General features: G+C 50.5%; 1 protein-coding gene across 1 annotated transcript in view; it reads left to right on the top strand.

Annotated features, from left to right (window-relative positions):
* LOC118358797 (potassium/sodium hyperpolarization-activated cyclic nucleotide-gated channel 2-like) overlaps positions 1 to 17,500 on the top strand; it is a 52,918-nt gene that overhangs the window by 13,853 nt on the left and 21,565 nt on the right. The window contains exon 2 of the mRNA XM_052481117.1: positions 12,382 to 12,805. Within this exon, the coding sequence (XP_052337077.1) occupies positions 12,382 to 12,805 (424 nt within the window). The remainder of the gene's footprint in view (positions 1 to 12,381; positions 12,806 to 17,500) is intronic.

Below are 17,500 nucleotides of genomic sequence, written 5' to 3'. Positions count from 1 at the left end.
GAGTGTCCAACAGGGCTAGTGGTTCTAGCTGGGCAGCAGGTGGATGTGGAATGTCCAACAGGGCTAGTGGTTCTAGCTGGGCAGCAGGTGGATGTGGAGTGTCCAACAGGGCTAGTGGTTCTAGCTGGGCAGCAGGTGGATGTGGAGTGTCCAACAGGGCTAGTGGTTCTAGCGGGGCAGCAGGTGGATGTGGAGTGTCCAACAGGGCTAGTGGTTCTAGCGGGGCAGCAGGTGGATGTGGAGTGTCCAACAGGGCTAGTGGTTCTAGCTGGGCAGCAGGTGGATGTGGAGTGTCCAACAGGGCTAGTGGTTCTAGCTGGGCAGCAGGTGGATGTGGAGTGTCCAACAGGGCTAGTGGTTCTAGCTGGGCAGCAGGTGGATGTGGAGTGTCCAACAGGGCTAGTGGTTCTAGCTGGGCAGCAGGTGGATGTGGAGTGTCCAACAGGGCTAGTGGTTCTAGCTGGGCAGCAGGTGGATGTGGAGTGTCCAACAGGGCTAGTGGTTCTAGCTGGGCAGCAGGTGGATGTGTAGTGTCCAACAGGGCTAGTGGTTCTAGCTGGGCAGCAGGTGGATGTGGAGTGTCCAACAGGGCTAGTGGTTCTAGCTGGGCAGCAGGTGGATGTGGAGTGTCCAACAGGGCTAGTGGTTCTAGCGGGGCAGCAGGTGGATGTGGAATGTCCAACAGGGCTAGTGGTTCTAGCTGGGCAGCAGGTGGATGTGGAGTGTCCAACAGGGCTAGTGGTTCTAGCTGGGCAGCAGGTGGATGTGGAGTGTCCAACAGGGCTAGTGGTTCTAGCTGGGCAGCAGGTGGATGTGGAGTGTCGAACAGGGCTAGTGGCAATAAAGTACTGTCTGTTTTTTGGGCCGGCCGACCAGCTGTTCGTCACTGTCCTGTAACAGTGGCAGACAGACAGCAGTCAGCGACAGCAGAGTGACATGTGCAGCAGAGCAGAGAGGTTAAAGGGGCAATCCGGGAATCGGATCTACATTTTTTTGACTTTCAAATGAATTATAAATTGCCATTGATTGTTGAAGAATATAACTTATAAATGCCTCATGAGCTTTAGTTTAACGGTCGTACGGCATCATAACCCATATTATAAACTTTTACTTTTACTTCATTGTTTGTAAATATTGAATAGCTTCAAAACATGGTTGAAAAACTATAGGGTCAGTCCATCCATCCATAGCTTTGACTGTCTATGAATTTGAGAGTGAGTCCAATCACTCAGCTATTTACTAAAACAAGTAGCGGTGCCGGGCTGACCAGTCTGTTGCTTTTCCAATCCCAGATTGCCTCATTAATGCTAACAACTCTAACATCTGGCCGGTGAGGGTAGGCTCCTGGAGATGACATGGATTCCTGAGAGATAACGCTGGGATTTATCCACCAGAGAGGGGAAAGAGCAATTAGGACCAGTGTGTCACAGCACTGCAGAGAGAGAGAGGGCAGAGAGGGGGAGAGAGAGGGATATGAACAGAGAGAGAGAGGGCAGAGAGGGGGAGAGAGAGGGTGAGAGAGAGAGAGAGAGAGAGAGAGAGAGAGAGAGAGAGAGAGAGAGAGAGAGAGAGAGAGAGAGGAGAGAGAGGAGGGAGAGGGAGAGAGAGAGAGAGGAGAGAGAGAGAGAGGAGAGGGCAGAGAAGGAGAGAGGGAGAGAGAGAGAGAGAGAGAGAGAGAGGGCAGAGAGGGAGAGAGAGAGAGAGAGAGAGAGAGAGAGAGAGAGAGAGAGAGAGAGAGAGAGAGAGAGAGAGAGAGAGAGAGAGAGAGAGAGAGAGAGAGAGAGAGAGAGGAGAGAGAGAGAGAGAGAGAGAGAGAGAGAGAGAGAGAGAGAGAGAGAGAGGGAGAGAGAGAGGAGAGAGAGAGAGAGAGAGAGAGAGAGGGCAGAGAGGGGAGAGAGAGGGAGAGAGAGGGAGAGAGAGAGAGAGAGAGAGAGAGAGAGAGAGAGAGAGAGAGAGAGAGAGAGAGAGAGAGAGAGAGGGCAGAGAAGGGAGAGAGAGAGGGCAGAGAGGGGAGAGAGAGAGCAGAGAGAGAGAGAGAGAGAGAGAGAGAGAGAGAGAGGAGAGAGAGAGAGAGAGAGAGAGAGAGAGAGAGAGAGAGAGAGAGAGAGAGAGAGAGAGAGAGAGAGAGAGAGAGAGAGAGAGAGAGAGAGAGAGAGAGAGAGAGAGGGCAGAGAGGGGAGAGAGAGAGAGAGAGAGGGCAGAGAGGGAGAGAGAGAGGCTAGAGTGAAGAGAGAGAGAGAGGGGAGAGAGAGAGAGGGAGAGAGAGAGAGAGGGGAGAGAGAGAGAGGGCAGAGAAGGGGAGAGAGAGGGCAGAGGGAGGGCAGGGAGAGAGAGAGAGAGAGATATGAACAGAGAGAGAGAGAGAGAGAGCAACAGGCAGATGAGCAGAGAGAGAGAGTAGGATGGAGAGAGAGAGTAGGATGGAGAGAGAGAGTGGGATGAGAGAGAGTGGGATGGAGAGCGATTGGGATGGAGAGAGAGAGAGAGAGGGATGGAGAGAGAGTAAGATGGAGAGTGTCACGATCGTGTGGAGAGACAGACCAAGGCGCAGCGGATGTTTATTTCAAAGTGAAACTTTAAGCAAAAACAATAAATCAATAAATGAACAACAAAACCTGAATACGTGGTGCACAAACACAAAACAATAACCCACAAACACAGCTGGGAAAAAAGCTACTTAAATATGATCCCCAATTAGAGGCAACGATTACCAGCTGCCTCTAATTGGGAACCAAACCAAAACACCAACATAGAAATTTTAAACTAGAACACCCCCTCGTGACGCCCTGACTTCCTACACCATAGAGAAACAAGGGCTCTCTATGGTCAGGGCGTGACAGTACCCCCCCACCCCCCAAAGGTGCGGACTCCGGCCGCAAAACCTGAAACCAAATAGGAGGGCTTGGGGGAAGAGTGACAGCTCCGGTGTGGGTCGTTTCCACCCCCAGGTTGAACGCTGCGCCCGGACTGGGCACCGGCGCAGAGGAAGGCTCAGACCTTGGAGCTGGACTGGACTCTGTGCCTGGACTGGTCACCGGCACAGAGGAAGGCTCAGACCTTGGAGCTGGACTGGCCTCTGTGCTTGGACTGGTCACCGGCACAGATGAAGGCTCAACCCTCGTCACACCCTGACCTAACCAAAATATAAAGAAAACAGAGATATTAAAGGTCAGAGCGTGACAGTACCCCCAAAGGTGCGGACTCCCGGCTGCAAACCTGAACCGATAGGGGAGGGTCCGGGTGGGCATCTACCATTGGTGGCAGCTCAGGTTCTGGATGCAGCCACCCCTCCTTACTCTGATCCCTCCGCCTTTGTAAAACCGAACCGTGGATCATCGCCAGAGGCCCTGGACTGTGGATCATCGCCGGAGACCCCGGACTGGGGACCTTCGCCGGAGACCCCGGACCTTCGCCCGGAGACCCTGGACTGGGACCTTCGCCGGAGATCCCGGACTGGGGACCTTCGCCGGAGACCCTGGACTGGGGACCGTCGTTGAAGGTTCCGGACTGTGGCCCATCGTTGGAGGTTCCGGACTGTGAAACGTCGTTGAAGGTTCCGGACTGTGAAACGTCGCCGGAAGCTCTGGACTGGGAACTGTCGCCGGAAGCTCTGGACTGTGAAACGTCGCCGGAAGCTCTGGACTGGGAACTGTCGCCGGAAGCTCTGGACTGGGTACTGTCGCCGGAAGCTCTGGACTAGGAACTGTCGCCGGAAGCTCTGGACTGGGTACTGTCGCCGGAAGCTCTGGACTGGGTACTGTCGCCGGAAACTCTGGACTGGGTACTGTCGCCGGAAGCTCTGGACTGGGTACTGTCGCCGGAAACTCTGGACTGGGTACTGTCGCCGGAAACTCTGGACTGGGGACTGTCGCCGGAAGCTCTGGACTGGGTACTGTCGCCGGAAACTCTGGACTGGGTACTGTCGCCGGAATCTCTGGACTGGGGACTGTCGCCGGAAACTCTGGACTGGGTACTGTCGCCGGAAGCTCTGGACTGGGAACTGTCGCCGGAAACTCTGGACTGGGTACTGTCGCCGGAAGCTCTGGACTGGGTACTGTCGCCGGAAAATCTGGACTGTGGCCTGTCACCGGAAGCTCTGGACTGGGTACTGTCGCCGGAAGCTCTGGACTGGGAACTGTCGCCGGAAGCTCTGGACTGGGTACTGTCGCCGGAAACTCTGGACTACTGGAAGCTCTGGACTGGGTACTGTCGCCGGAAACTCTGGACTGTGGCCTGTCACCGGAAGCTCTGGACTGGGAACTGTCGCCGGAAGCTCTGGACTGGGTACTGTCGCCGGAAGCTCTGGACTGGGGACTGTCTCCAGAAGCTCTGGACTGGGAACTGTCGCCGGAAGCTCTGGACTGGGTACTGTTGCCGGAAACTCTGGACTGGGTACTGTCGCCGGAAACTCTGAACTGTGGCCTGTCACCGGAAGCTCTGGACTGGGAACTGTCAGCCGGAAGCTCTGGACTGGGTACTGTCGCCGGAAGCTCTGGACTGGGTACTGTGGAAGCTCTGGACTGGGTACTGTCGCCGGAAACTCTGGACTGGGTACTGTCGCCGGAAACTCTGGACTGGGGACTGTCACCGGGAAGCTCTGGACTGGGTACTGTCGGAAACTCTGGACTGGGTAGAATCTCTGGACTGGGGACTGTCGCCGGAAACTCTGGACTGGGTACTGTGCCGGAAGCTCTGGACTGGGAACTGTCGCCGGAAACTCTGGACTGGGTACTGTCGCCGGAAGCTCTGGACTGGGTACTGTCGGAAAATCTGGACTGTGGCCTGTCATCGGAAGCTCTTTACTGGGAACTGTCACCGGAAGCTCTGGACTGGGAACTGTCGCCGGAAGCTCTGGACTGGGTACTGTCGCCGGAAACTCTGGACTGGGTACTGTCGCCGGAAGCTCTGGACTGGGTACTGTCGCCGGAAACTCTGGACTGTGGCCTGTGCTCTCTGGGAACTGTCGCCGGAAGCTCTGGACTGGGTACTGTCGCCGGAAGCTCTGGACTGGGGACTCGCCAGAAGCTCTGGACTGGGAACTGTCGCCGGAAGCTCTGGACTGGGTACTGTTGCCGGAAACTCTGGACTGGTACTGTGGGAAACTCTGAACTGTGGCCTGTCACCGGAAGCTCTGGACTGGGAACTGTCGCCGGAAGCTCTGGACTGGGTACTGTCGGCGGAAGCTCTGGACTGGGGACTGTCGCCAGAAGCTCTGGACTGGGTACTGTCGCCGGGAAACTCTGGACTGGGTACTGTCGCCAGAAACTCTGGACTGGGTACTGTCGCCGGAAGCTCTGGACTGGGTACTGTCGCCGGAAGCTCTGGACTGGGTACTGTCGCAGGAAAATCTGGACTGTGGCCTGTCTGGAAGCTCTGGACTGGGAACTGTCGGAAGCTCTGGACTGGGAACTGTCGCCGGAAGCTCTGGACTGGGTACTGTCGCCGGAAGCTCTGGACTGGGTACTCGCCGGGAAGCTCTGGACTGGGAACTGTTGCCGGAAACTCTGAACTGGGTACTGTCGCCGGAAGCTCTGGACTGGGAACTGTCGCCGGAAGCTCTGGACTGGGTACTGTCGCCGGAAGCTCTGGACTGGGTACTGTGAAGCTCTGGACTGGGGACGCCGGAAACTCTGGACTGGGTACTGTCGCCGGAAGCTCTGGACTGGGTACTGTCGCCGGAATCTCTGGACTGGGGACTGTCGCCGGAAGCTCTGGACTGGGTACTGTGGGAAACTCTGGACTGGGTACTGTCGCCGGAAGCTCTGGACTGGGTACTGTCGCCGGAAACTCTGGACTGGGTACTGTCGCCGAAGCTCTGGACTGGGTATTGTCGCCGGAAGCTCTGGACTGGGTACTGTCGCGGAAAATCTGGACTGGGTACTGTCGCCGGAAACTCTGGACTGGGTACTGTCGGAAGCTCTGGACTTGGTACTGTCGCCGGAAACTCTGGACTGGGTACTATGAAACTCTGGACTGGGGACTGTCACCGGAAGCTCTGGACTGGGTACTGTCGCCGGAAACTCTGGACTGGGTACTGTCGCCGGAAGCTCTGGACTGGGAACTGTCGCCGGAAACTCTGGACTGGGTACTGTCGCCGGAAGCTCTGGACTGGGTACTGTCGCCGGAAACTCTGGACTGTGGCCTGTCACCGGAAGCTCTGGACTGGGTACTGTCGCCGGAAAATCTGGACTGTGGCCTGTCATCGGAAGCTCTTTACTGGGAACTGTCACCGGAAGCTCTGGACTGGGAACTGTCGCCAGAAGCTCTGGACTGGGTACTGTCTCCGGAAACTCTGGACTGGGTACTGTCGCCGGAAGCTCTGGACTGGGTACTGTCGCCGGAAACTCTGGACTGTGGCCTGTCACCGGAAGCTCTGGACTGGGAACTGTCGCCGGAAGCTCTGGACTGGGTACTGTCGCCGGAAGCTCTGGACTGGGGACTGTCTCCAGAAGCTCTGGACTGGGAACTGTCGCCGGAAGCTCTGGACTGGGTACTGTGCCGGAAACTCTGGACTGGGTACTGTCGCCGGAAACTCTGAACTGTGGCCTGTCACCGGAAGCTCTGGACTGGGAACTGTCGCCGGAAGCTCTGGACTGGGTACTGTCGCCGGAAGCTCTGGACTAGGAACTGTCGCCGGAAGCTCTGGACTGGGTACTGTCGCCGGAAACTCTGGACTGGGTACTGTCGCCGGAAGCTCTGGACTTGGTACTGTCGCCGGAAACTCTGGACTGGGTACTGTCGCCGGAAACTCTGGACTGGGTACTGTCGCCGGAAGCTCTGGACTGGGTACTGTCGCCGGAAACTCTGGACTGGGTACTGTCGCCGGAATCTCTGGACTGGGGACTGTCGCCGGAAACTCTGGACTGGGTACTGTCGCCGGAAGCTCTGGACTGGGAACTGTCGCCGGAAACTCTGGACTGGGTACTGTCGCCGGAAGCTCTGGACTGGGTACTGTCGCCGGAAAATCTGGACTGTGGCCTGTCATCGGAAGCTCTTTACTGGGAACTGTCACCGGAAGCTCTGGACTGGGAACTGTCGCCGGAAGCTCTGGACTGGGTACTGTCGCCGGAAACTCTGGACTGGGTACTGTCGCCGGAAGCTCTGGACTGGGTACTGTCGCCGGAAACTCTGGACTGTGGCCTGTCACCGGAAGCTCTGGACTGGGAACTGTCGCCGGAAGCTCTGGACTGGGTACTGTCGCCGGAAGCTCTGGACTGGGGACTGTCGCCAGAAGCTCTGGACTGGGAACTGTCGCCGGAAGCTCTGGACTGGGTACTGTTGCCGGAAACTCTGGACTGGGTACTGTCGCCGGAAACTCTGAACTGTGGCCTGTCACCGGAAGCTCTGGACTGGGAACTGTCGCCGGAAGCTCTGGACTGGGTACTGTCGCCGGAAGCTCTGGACTGGGGACTGTCGCCAGAAGCTCTGGACTGGGTACTGTCGCCGGAAACTCTGGACTGGGTACTGTCGCCAGAAACTCTGGACTGGGTACTGTCGCCGGAAGCTCTGGACTGGGTACTGTCGCCGGAAGCTCTGGACTGGGTACTGTCGCCGGAAAATCTGGACTGTGGCCTGTCACCGGAAGCTCTGGACTGGGAACTGTCGCCGGAAGCTCTGGACTGGGAACTGTCGCCGGAAGCTCTGGACTGGGTACTGTCGCCGGAAGCTCTGGACTGGGTACTGTCGCCGGAAGCTCTGGACTGGGAACTGTTGCCGGAAACTCTGGACTGGGTACTGTCGCCGGAAGCTCTGGACTGGGAACTGTCGCCGGAAGCTCTGGACTGGGTACTGTCGCCGGAAGCTCTGGACTGGGTACTGTCGCCGGAAGCTCTGGACTGGGTACTGTCGCCGGAAGCTCTGGACTGGGTACTGTCGCCGGAAGCTCTGGACTGGGTACTGTCGCCGGAATCTCTGGACTGGGGACTGTCGCCGGAAGCTCTGGACTGGGGACTGTCGCCGGAAACTCTGGACTGGGTACTGTCGCCGGAAGCTCTGGACTGGGTACTGTCGCCAGAATCTCTGGACTGGGTACTGTCGCCGGAAGCTCTGGACTGGGTATTGTCGCCGGAAGCTCTGGACTGGGTACTGTCGCCGGAAAATCTGGACTGTGGCCTGTCACCGGAAGCTCTGGACTGGGAACTGTCGCCGGAAGCTCTGGACTGGGAACTGTCGCCGGAAGCTCTGGACTGGGTACTGTCGCCGGAAGCTCTGGACTGGGTACTGTCGCCGGAAACTCTGGACTGGGTACTGTCGCCAGAATTTCTGGACTGGGTACTGTCGCCTGAAGCTCTGGACTGGGTACTGTCGCCGGAAGCTCTGGAGAGCGGAGACACACTGGATACCTGGTGCGTGGTGCCGGCAGTGGTGGTACCGGGCTGAAGACACGCACCTCAGGGCGAGTGCGAGGAGGAGGCAGATGACGTACTGGACTCTGGAGGCGCACTTGGAGGCCTGGTGCGTGGTGCCGGCACTGGTGGTACGCACCTCAGGGCGTGTGCGGGGAAAAGGCATATAAATACCATAGACATATAAATACCGAGACCTACAAAACCCCTAGACATACAAAAACCCTAGACAATACAAAAAAACAGAGATATTAAAGGTCAGTGTGACAAATTCAATGCTTTTTTTTCATAATTTGGTCATTTATGAATGGATGTGTAGGTTCAGAATATATATATTAAAGTAGTTTGGCAATATCAGTGGGTTTTGTGTTGAATGAGCCATCTGATTCAATGAAGGATGGAGCTGAGTTTGCCTTTTTGTCCATGATGTCATTTCAGGTGCTCCAAAAGCTTTTCACTATCATTCTTTATATAATTTATCTTAGTTTCATAGTACAGTTTCTTCTTTTTGTTTAGTTTAGTCACATAATTTCTCAATTAGGAGTACGTTTGACAGTCAGCTGTGTGCATCAATCCACAGGGATTTAACAGTATTTATAGTCATTTTCTTAATGGGTGCATGCATGCTTATTAGTAACTGGAATAAGCAATTTCATAAATGTGTCAAGTGCAGCGCCTGGTTGATCCTCATTACACACCACAGACCAACAAATATTCTTTACATCAACAACACAGGAATCACTACAAAACCTATTGCAATGACCTCTTATACACTATATTAGGACCAGCCTTTCTTAGATTATTTCTTTCTTTATTTATTTATTCTATTATATTATGATCACGACATCTGATGCATGTGGATGCTGCTTTAGAGCAGATTTCTGTAGCATTAGTGTAGATCCGTAGATCAATACATGTGGATGGTTTCATTCCTGTGCTGTTTGTAAATACCCTGGTAGGTTGGCTGACAACCTGATCCAGGTTACAGGCATATTGGTTACAGTTTGAAGCTTTTTCCTGAGTGGGCAGCTTGAAGAAAGCCAGTCAATATTTAAGTCATCCAGACTTGTTGATATCACATACATTATCAAGCATTTCACACATGACACTGACTGTTAGCACTTGGTGGTCTATAGCAGCTTCCCACCAGAATGGGCTTTAGGTGAGGCAGGTGAACCTGTAGCCATAGTACATTTTGAATGCGTAGCAGGACAGGAAAATCTTCCGATTCACACACATATGGGGAGGCAGGTAGCCTAGTGGTTAGAGCGTTGGACTAGTAACCGAAAAGTTGCAAGATCGAATCCCCGAGCTGACAAGGTAAAATATGTAATTCTGCCCCTGAACAAGGCAGATAACCCACTGTTCCCAGGCCATCATTGAAAAGAAGAATTTGTTCTTAACTGACTTGCCTAGTTATATATATTTTTTATATATATACATAAAGGTATAATCAAGAGATCATCTCTACTGCCTCTGATCTGGCAGACTCACTAAACAGAGAACATCCCTGGTCATCTCTACTGCCTCTGATCTGGAGGACTCACTAAACACACAGGCTTTGTTTGTAAATGATGTCTGAATGTTGGTTTCCCTGTCTATCAGTAACTGTCTATCCGAAAACCGTGCTGTCTGGTTTGCTTAATATAAGGAACGTGAAATTATTTGTACTTTTATTTTGATACTTAAGTATATTTTAGAAAGTACATTTACTTTTGATACTTAAGTATATTTAAAATCAAATACTTTTAGACTTTTACTCGAGTAGTATTTTACTGGGTGACTTTTACATTTACTTGAGTCATTTTCTATCACGGTATCTTTACTCAAGTATGATAATTAGGTACTTTTTCCACCACTGGCTTTCATGAACCTTGTTTCTTAGGCTAATGTGGGCTATTTGTTTTTGTTGTGCTTTGCTTGGAGACTTATCAGAGGTAGACATGACGGCGCTATTTATATTTGATCTGATAGTGCAGGGTGAACTGCTCACATGGGGAACCTCATTTGTAAGAGATGCACAAATCTGATTAGAGACTGCTAGTGGTGACTGTAGAAAGATGTTTGGTGTAGAGAAGTCTATTTCAATTATTTACAGATTTACTACCTATTATACAGTATACGGTCTTGCATTGATTAGCATATATTTTGTGGGAGTCTTGGTTAGGGATTCCTGTGTTTATCCTAGGTTGTTATAGTTACGATTTATCTTCAGGGATTCAGCACCATTGGAGTGGACAGCGACGTCATCTCCATTCTGAAGTTCAGCACCACCACCGTCTGGTACAGTGAGTCTGACGGTCGCTGTCCACTGTAATGTGGTGCTGAATTTTGGGATTTCTGATTCCAACGCTGTCCACTTCAGTAGAACTGAATCTCCAATCACAGCTATTAAAGCTTAGTTTATTTTAACCCCATCGGTTATTAAAACAACTTTTTATAAAATGTATGAACTAATGAATGAATCATATTTTCATGACCGGTGATCATCAGCATTTGAAAGTGAGATCCCATTTAGAAGATATATTCTGTTCTTACACTGTGGTAAACCGATAGGGAGGTGGAAGCTCAACTTGGCTAATGCATGCATCCTCATAGCACAGGTTCAGAATGCTGACCATGCACCCCTCTCTCTCTCTCTGTCTGTCTCTCCCTGTCTCTCTGGCTCTGGCTCTGTCTCTCTCTCTATCTGTCTCTCTCTCTGTCTGTCTCTCCCTGTCTCTCTGTCTCTCTCTCTGTCTCTGTCTCTCTATCTGTCTCTCTCTCTGTCTCTCTCTCTCTCTCTTTCTGTCTCTCTCTCTCTGTGTGTTTCTGTCTCTGTCTCTCTCTGTCTGTCTGTCTGTCTGTCTGTCTGTCTGTCTGTCTGTCTGTCTGTCTGTCTGTCTGTCTGTCTGTCTGTCTGTCTCGCTCTCTCTCTCAATTTGTCTCTCTCTCTCTCTCTCTCAATCTGTCTCTCTCGCTCTGTCTCTGATCCACATTGGGCTGAGAGTGTATCAATCTCAGGTTACTGTAATTAAAACACAAGATTGGACTGGAATACACAACAAACACTCATCTTGCACACAGCCTCATGAACACACACGCCACACAAATACACACACACCTCTGTGTTTTGGACAACTCCCTTTGGGTTACACATGTTCCAACCAGAATACGTACATTTTAAAGGAGAGGTGTTCTTATGCATTCTAATGAGCTTAGCAGCTCTAACACCAACTCATTTTGGGGTACAACATGATCCAACAAAATAATAGAATAATAGAATAGTAGTACATTTACCCATTTTTGACAACGTACATTTTGTTGGCATGTAGAGTTTGTTGTATACTCTCTCTCTGATTCATTATGTTCTATCCTGTCATCTCTCAGCTTCTAAGATCTCTGTAGTTCCTCCCTGTTCCTCTCTCAGATTCTAAGATCTCTGTAGTTCCTCCCTGTTCCTCTCTCAGATTCTAAGATCTCTGTAGTTCCTCGCTGTTCCTCTCTTAGCTTCTAATATCTCTGTAGTTCCTCCCTGTTCCTCTCTCAGATTCTAAGATCTCTGTCGTTCCTCCCTGTCCCTCTCTAAGGTTCTAAGATCTCTGTGGGTTCTCCCTGTCTTCTCTTATGTTCTAAAATCTCTGTGTTTCCTCTCTGTTGCTTTCTCAGCGTCTATTGTTAAAGCTCTCTCTGGGTTCTACTGGGATCTTATCATGCTGTTTCTCATGGTGGGGAACCTCATCAACATCCATGTTCTCCCAGGTTTAAACTCTATGTGGTTCCTCCCTGTTCCTCTCTCTAGGTTCTACTGTTAAAGCTCTCTGTTCTCTCTAGGTTCTATGGTTAAACCTCTCTGTTCTCTCTAGGTTCTACAGTTAAAGCTCTCTGTTCTCTCTAGGTTCTACAGTTAAAGCTCTCTGTTCTCTCTAGGTCCTACTGTTAAGCTCTCTGTTCTCTTTAGGTTCTATGGTTAAAACTCTCTGTTCTCTCTAGGTTATATGGTTAAAGCTCTCTGTTCTCTCTCAGCTCTACTGTTAAAGCTCTTTATTCTCTCTAGGTTCTACTGGGACCTGATAATGCTGTTCCTCATGGTGGGGAACCTCATCATCATACCTGTGGGCATCACCTTCTTCAAGGACGAGCACACTCCCCCCTGGATCGTCTTCAACGTCATATCAGACACCTTGTTCCTCATCGACCTCGTCCTCAACTTCCGGACGGGCATCGTCAAGGAGGACAACACAGAGATCATCCTGGACCCACAGACCATCAAGATCAAATATCTGAAGAGCTGGTTCATGGTGGACTTCATCTCGTCCATACCAGTAGATTACATCTTCCTCATCGTGGAGACCAGGATCGACTCAGACTTCTACAAGACGGCCCGGGCGCTGAGAATCGTGCGGTTTACCAAGATCTTGAGTTTGTTGAGGTTGCTCCGGCTGTCTAGGCTCATCAGATATATACATCAGTGGGAAGAGGTGAGTGAGACTTGGAGTAGGTAGGATGGTAGGGGTAGGGAGGTAGGATGTAGTGAGGTAGGATGTAGGGAGGTAAGGAGGTAGGTGGTAGGGAGTTAGTGGGTAAGGAGGTAGGGAGATAGGATGTAGGGAGGTAGGAGGAGAAGGTAGGAGGGGGTAGGGAGATAGGAGGTAAGGAGGAAGGAGTGGATACAGAGATGAGAGGTAGGAGGAGGTAGGGCTTGGGAGGCACCCGGAGGTACGGCTTGGGAGGCACCAGGAGGTACGGCTTGGGAGGCACCAGGAGGTAGGGCTTGGGAGGCACCAGGAGGTAGAGCTTGGGAGGCACCAGGAGGTAGGGCTTGGGAGGCACCAGGAGGTAGGGCTTGGGAGGCACCAGGAGGTACGGCTTGGGAGGCACCAGGAGGTAGGGCTTGGGAGGCACCCGGAGGTACGGCTTGGGAGGCACAAGGAGGTACGGCTTGGGAGGCACCAGGAGGTAGGGCTTGGGAGGCACCAGGAGGTAGGGCTTGGGAGGCACCCGGAGGTACGGCTTGGGAGGCACCAGGAGGTACGGCTTGGGAGGCACCAGGAGGTAGGGCTTGGGAGGCACCAGGAGGTAGGGCTTGGGAGGCACCCGGAGGTACGGCTTGGGAGGCACCAGGAGGTACGGCTTGGGAGGCACCAGGAGGTACGGCTTGGGAGGCACCAGGAGGTAGGGCTTGGGAGGCACCAGGAGGTACGGCTTGGGAGGCACCAGGAGGTAGGGCTTGGGAGGCACCCGGAGGTACGGCTTGGGAGGCACCAGGAGGTACGGCTTGGGAGGCACCAGGAGGTAGGGCTTGGGAGGCACCAGGAGGTACGGCTTGGGAGGCACCAGGAAGTAGGGCTTGAGGGCAGGATTGGGATCAATTCCATTTCAACTCAGTCAACTCTGGAAGTAAACTGACATTCCAAATTGAAGTTTACTAATTGAATGGACAGAATTGAAATAGAATTTACCCAACCCTGGACAGAAGGCATTGATCTGCTCTCTCATTCATTGTAGATTCATTGTAGAGGCTGTACGGTTTACAGTTTTTCTCAGTCGCTTTGGTGCATTTTTCACATCATCCCTAACTTGTGCAAAATAATAAGTGCATTTCTCAGAACAATTTGTACAAACTGCAATACACAATAGATATGTTTCTAAAACTAGTCAGTCACTAAAAATCCTTAGTACATCTCTCAAAAGTAAATATTCATGCCAATGATCATGTCAGTGTCATCAGAATGATAAGTCATTGAGTCATTGTTCACGAACAAGGTCGTCAAAATGTTTAGGCATGTTGTCAATGTAACTGTGTACTTTGACAGTATTACCTGATGTAAACTTAGGCTACAGTTTGGATGACAGTTACTGTATTGAAAATGCACAAGGCTGCACTTCTATGGCATATATCAATTTCAACAGTACTATTTACATATTACTGTATGTGGGTTATTGATTGAAAGAGACTGGACAACCCAAGATGCAAAAAAGGAAAAAAAACTAAATTTGAAAGAAACACAGGAAACCACCCCTAAGGCACAACTTTGCCCACAGCACTGTTGTGCTGTCTCTACACATCCAGACATTCCTGTCTGTCGGCCCACATATTCTCATCCACATCACACCGGATATTTTCCCTTCCAATGCAACGTGGAAAGAATCTTTTGGAATGCCTTATCCATCCTCTGCAGGCGTCTACTGTGATGTCCTCACATGCTGCATCCATTGCAGCCAGCAGGGTCATCTGTGTGTGTGGCTGACGATCGTACACCTTCCACCTCAATGCTGAAAATAACTCCTCAATTGGGTTAAGGAATGGTGAATAAGGTGGGAGGAATTCTATGAGCATCCTCGGGTGGGTCACATACCATTGCCTTATGATGTTTGATCGATGGAAACTCACATTATCACAAATAACCACATACTTTGGCAAATCCTCCCTAAGCAGACCCCTCTCATCATCAGGGATGAGAGCCCTGTAGAGAGTCTCTAAAAAGTTGAGTAGATGCTGGGTGTTGTATGGCCCTATAAGGGGGATATGGGTTAGGACACCATGCTCCGAAATAGCAGCACACATGGTGATATTTCCTCCCTGTTGGCCTGGCAAATCCACAGTAGCTCTGTGACCGATGATATTCCGACCCCGCCTTCTGCATTTGGTCAGGTTGAAGCCAGCCTCATCCACGTATACAAAGTTGTGAGAGGGTTCACTTGATTCCAACTCCATTATACGCTATATTCCAGAACACAGTTGAATTTGTTTTGTAAGGACGTGTGACATAAAATGTACATATATTGCATGTTCCTTCCACAGCAATGGAAATGTGTGCAGTTTATGCTTACTGTACTATGTATCACTATAAAATGTTGCTGTAAAGTAGTTACATAGATATATGTTTTACCTGTACATACTGGTACCGTAGCTCCTTAACTCTGTCCTCATTCCATTGGAATGGTACACGGTACCTCTGTTTCATACTCATCTGGTTTCTATGGAGCACCCTGTCGATGGTTGAGATGCTAACCGTATGGATGTTTTCAAAGACATCGTTGTCTTCTATAATGGTCCTTTGTATTTCCCTGAGTCTCATGGCATTGTTTGCTCGGACCATGGTGCAAATAGCCTCCTCCTGTTGAGGTGTGAAAAGGCGTCCTCTGCCACCGGTTTGAGGTAATCTTGCAGTCAGTCCTATGTGGGGAAAAATGCAGTGATGCATCGCACACTTTCACAGAGACAAAAACTATGAGAACACACATTTTACTGTAAAACATACAGGTGGGTGCATGTAAGGTGCAGTATGTATCTGTATAGAGTATATTTCTGTATGCTGTGAAATACAAGTGGACCACTGTAATATGAAGCATTGTAGGAAGTATACAGTATACTGCTTATATACAGTAACAGTGCACTGTACATTGGTGGACATACCTGTTCTATCTTCGAAACGTTTGAACTATTGAGGACACGGTTGATCTCCCAATATTCGGCTGCACCCTTCGACCCGCCTCAGCCATTGTAAGGCCATGATTGACAACATGGTCTACAATAGTGGCCCTTCTGTCATCAGATATGCGCCTATGTCCTCTTCTGCCTCTTCCTCTGTTTTGCCTTCCACCACGCATCCTTGCTTCTCTTCTTCCTCCTCTTGGCTGTTGACCCTGTTCGTTTCCTGGTCCATCCATTATTGGAAAATTGCAACTCTGTGTTGTGGTCTGTCTATATATGCTTGCCAATTGATTCTTCATGACATGCACCTTTAAGCAATTTAGACAACTGGTTGATTGTTGGTTGAACTAACACTTTACATTCCTTCATGAGTGAGGGTCAATTTCACCTGCACGAGTCATCAATTCACGTTTTTGTACAAAAGGTCTACTAGAAATGTGTAAAACTATGCTTGACAGTTTATGACAAATAGTTCAACAATTTTGCATGTAATGGCTTATGCAAGGAACTAATGCCTAGATGTTTTGAGGGGTAAGACTATTCAACAGAGAACCATCTACTATATTTTGATCAACATGACATGAGCAATTTATAATGTTGAAAAAAGCTGACACTTGTACATTATCAATTGCAATTTGTTCAAAGGAATAAGAAATTGCTTTAATGATGTGCAGAAGTGACGAGATGATTTGGAATTTGTACAAGTAGTATCAAGGATTGCACTTTTGATCTAAGAAATGCACCAAAGCGACTGAGAAAAACTGTAATATGATGAACCCCAGTCATAGTAACCACTTAACCATAGACCAACTGTAGTTTCAATGTGCTGCTTTACAATTTCAATGATATATACGTTACTGGTTCAGATATGAAGTATTTTGATATAGTTTAGATTCTCTGTGTGTGGCATTTGCACAAAGTGCAGACTTCAGTAATTGAGGTGTAATTGACGAAGCATCCCGTAACTCCAACCCCTAACTCCATCACCTAACTCCATCCCCTAACTCCATCCCCTAACTCCATCACCTAACTACATCCCTTAACTCCATCTCGTAACTCCATCCCGTAACTCCATCCCTCTAACTCCATCCCCTAACTCCATCCCTCTAACTCCATCCCCTAACTCCATCCCTCTAACTCCATCCCCTAACTCCATCCCCTAACTCCATCCCCTAACTACATCCCCCAACTCCATCCCCTAACTCCACCCCCTAACTCCATCCCTCTAACTCCATCCCCCAACTCCATCCCTTAACTCCATCCCGTAACTCCATCCCTTAACTCCATCCCCTAACTCCATCCCTCTAACTCCATCCCTTAACTCCATCCCCTAACTACATCCCTTAACTCCATCCTGTAACTCCATCCCTTAACTCCATCCCCTAACTCCACCCCCTAACTCCATCCCCTAACTACATCCCCTAACTCCATCCCCTAACTCCATCATCTAACTACATCCCCCTAACTCCATCCCCTAACTCCATCCCCTAACTACATCCCTTAACTCCATCCCCTAACTACATCCCTTAACTCCATCCTGTAACTCCATCCCTTAACTCCATCCCCTAACTCCACCCCCTAACTCCATCCCCTAACTACATCCCCTAACGCCATCCCCTAACTCCATCCCCTAACTACATCCCTTAACTCCATCCCCTAACTCCATCCCCTAACTCCATCACCTAACTACATCCCCCTAACTCCATCCCCTAACTCCATCCCCTAACTACATCCCTTA

Source organism: Oncorhynchus keta, chromosome 26 (assembly GCF_023373465.1).
Source record: "Oncorhynchus keta strain PuntledgeMale-10-30-2019 chromosome 26, Oket_V2, whole genome shotgun sequence".
In the NCBI taxonomy this organism is placed as follows: domain Eukaryota; kingdom Metazoa; phylum Chordata; class Actinopteri; order Salmoniformes; family Salmonidae; genus Oncorhynchus; species Oncorhynchus keta.
This window is presented reverse-complemented; position numbering and strand designations above follow the sequence as displayed.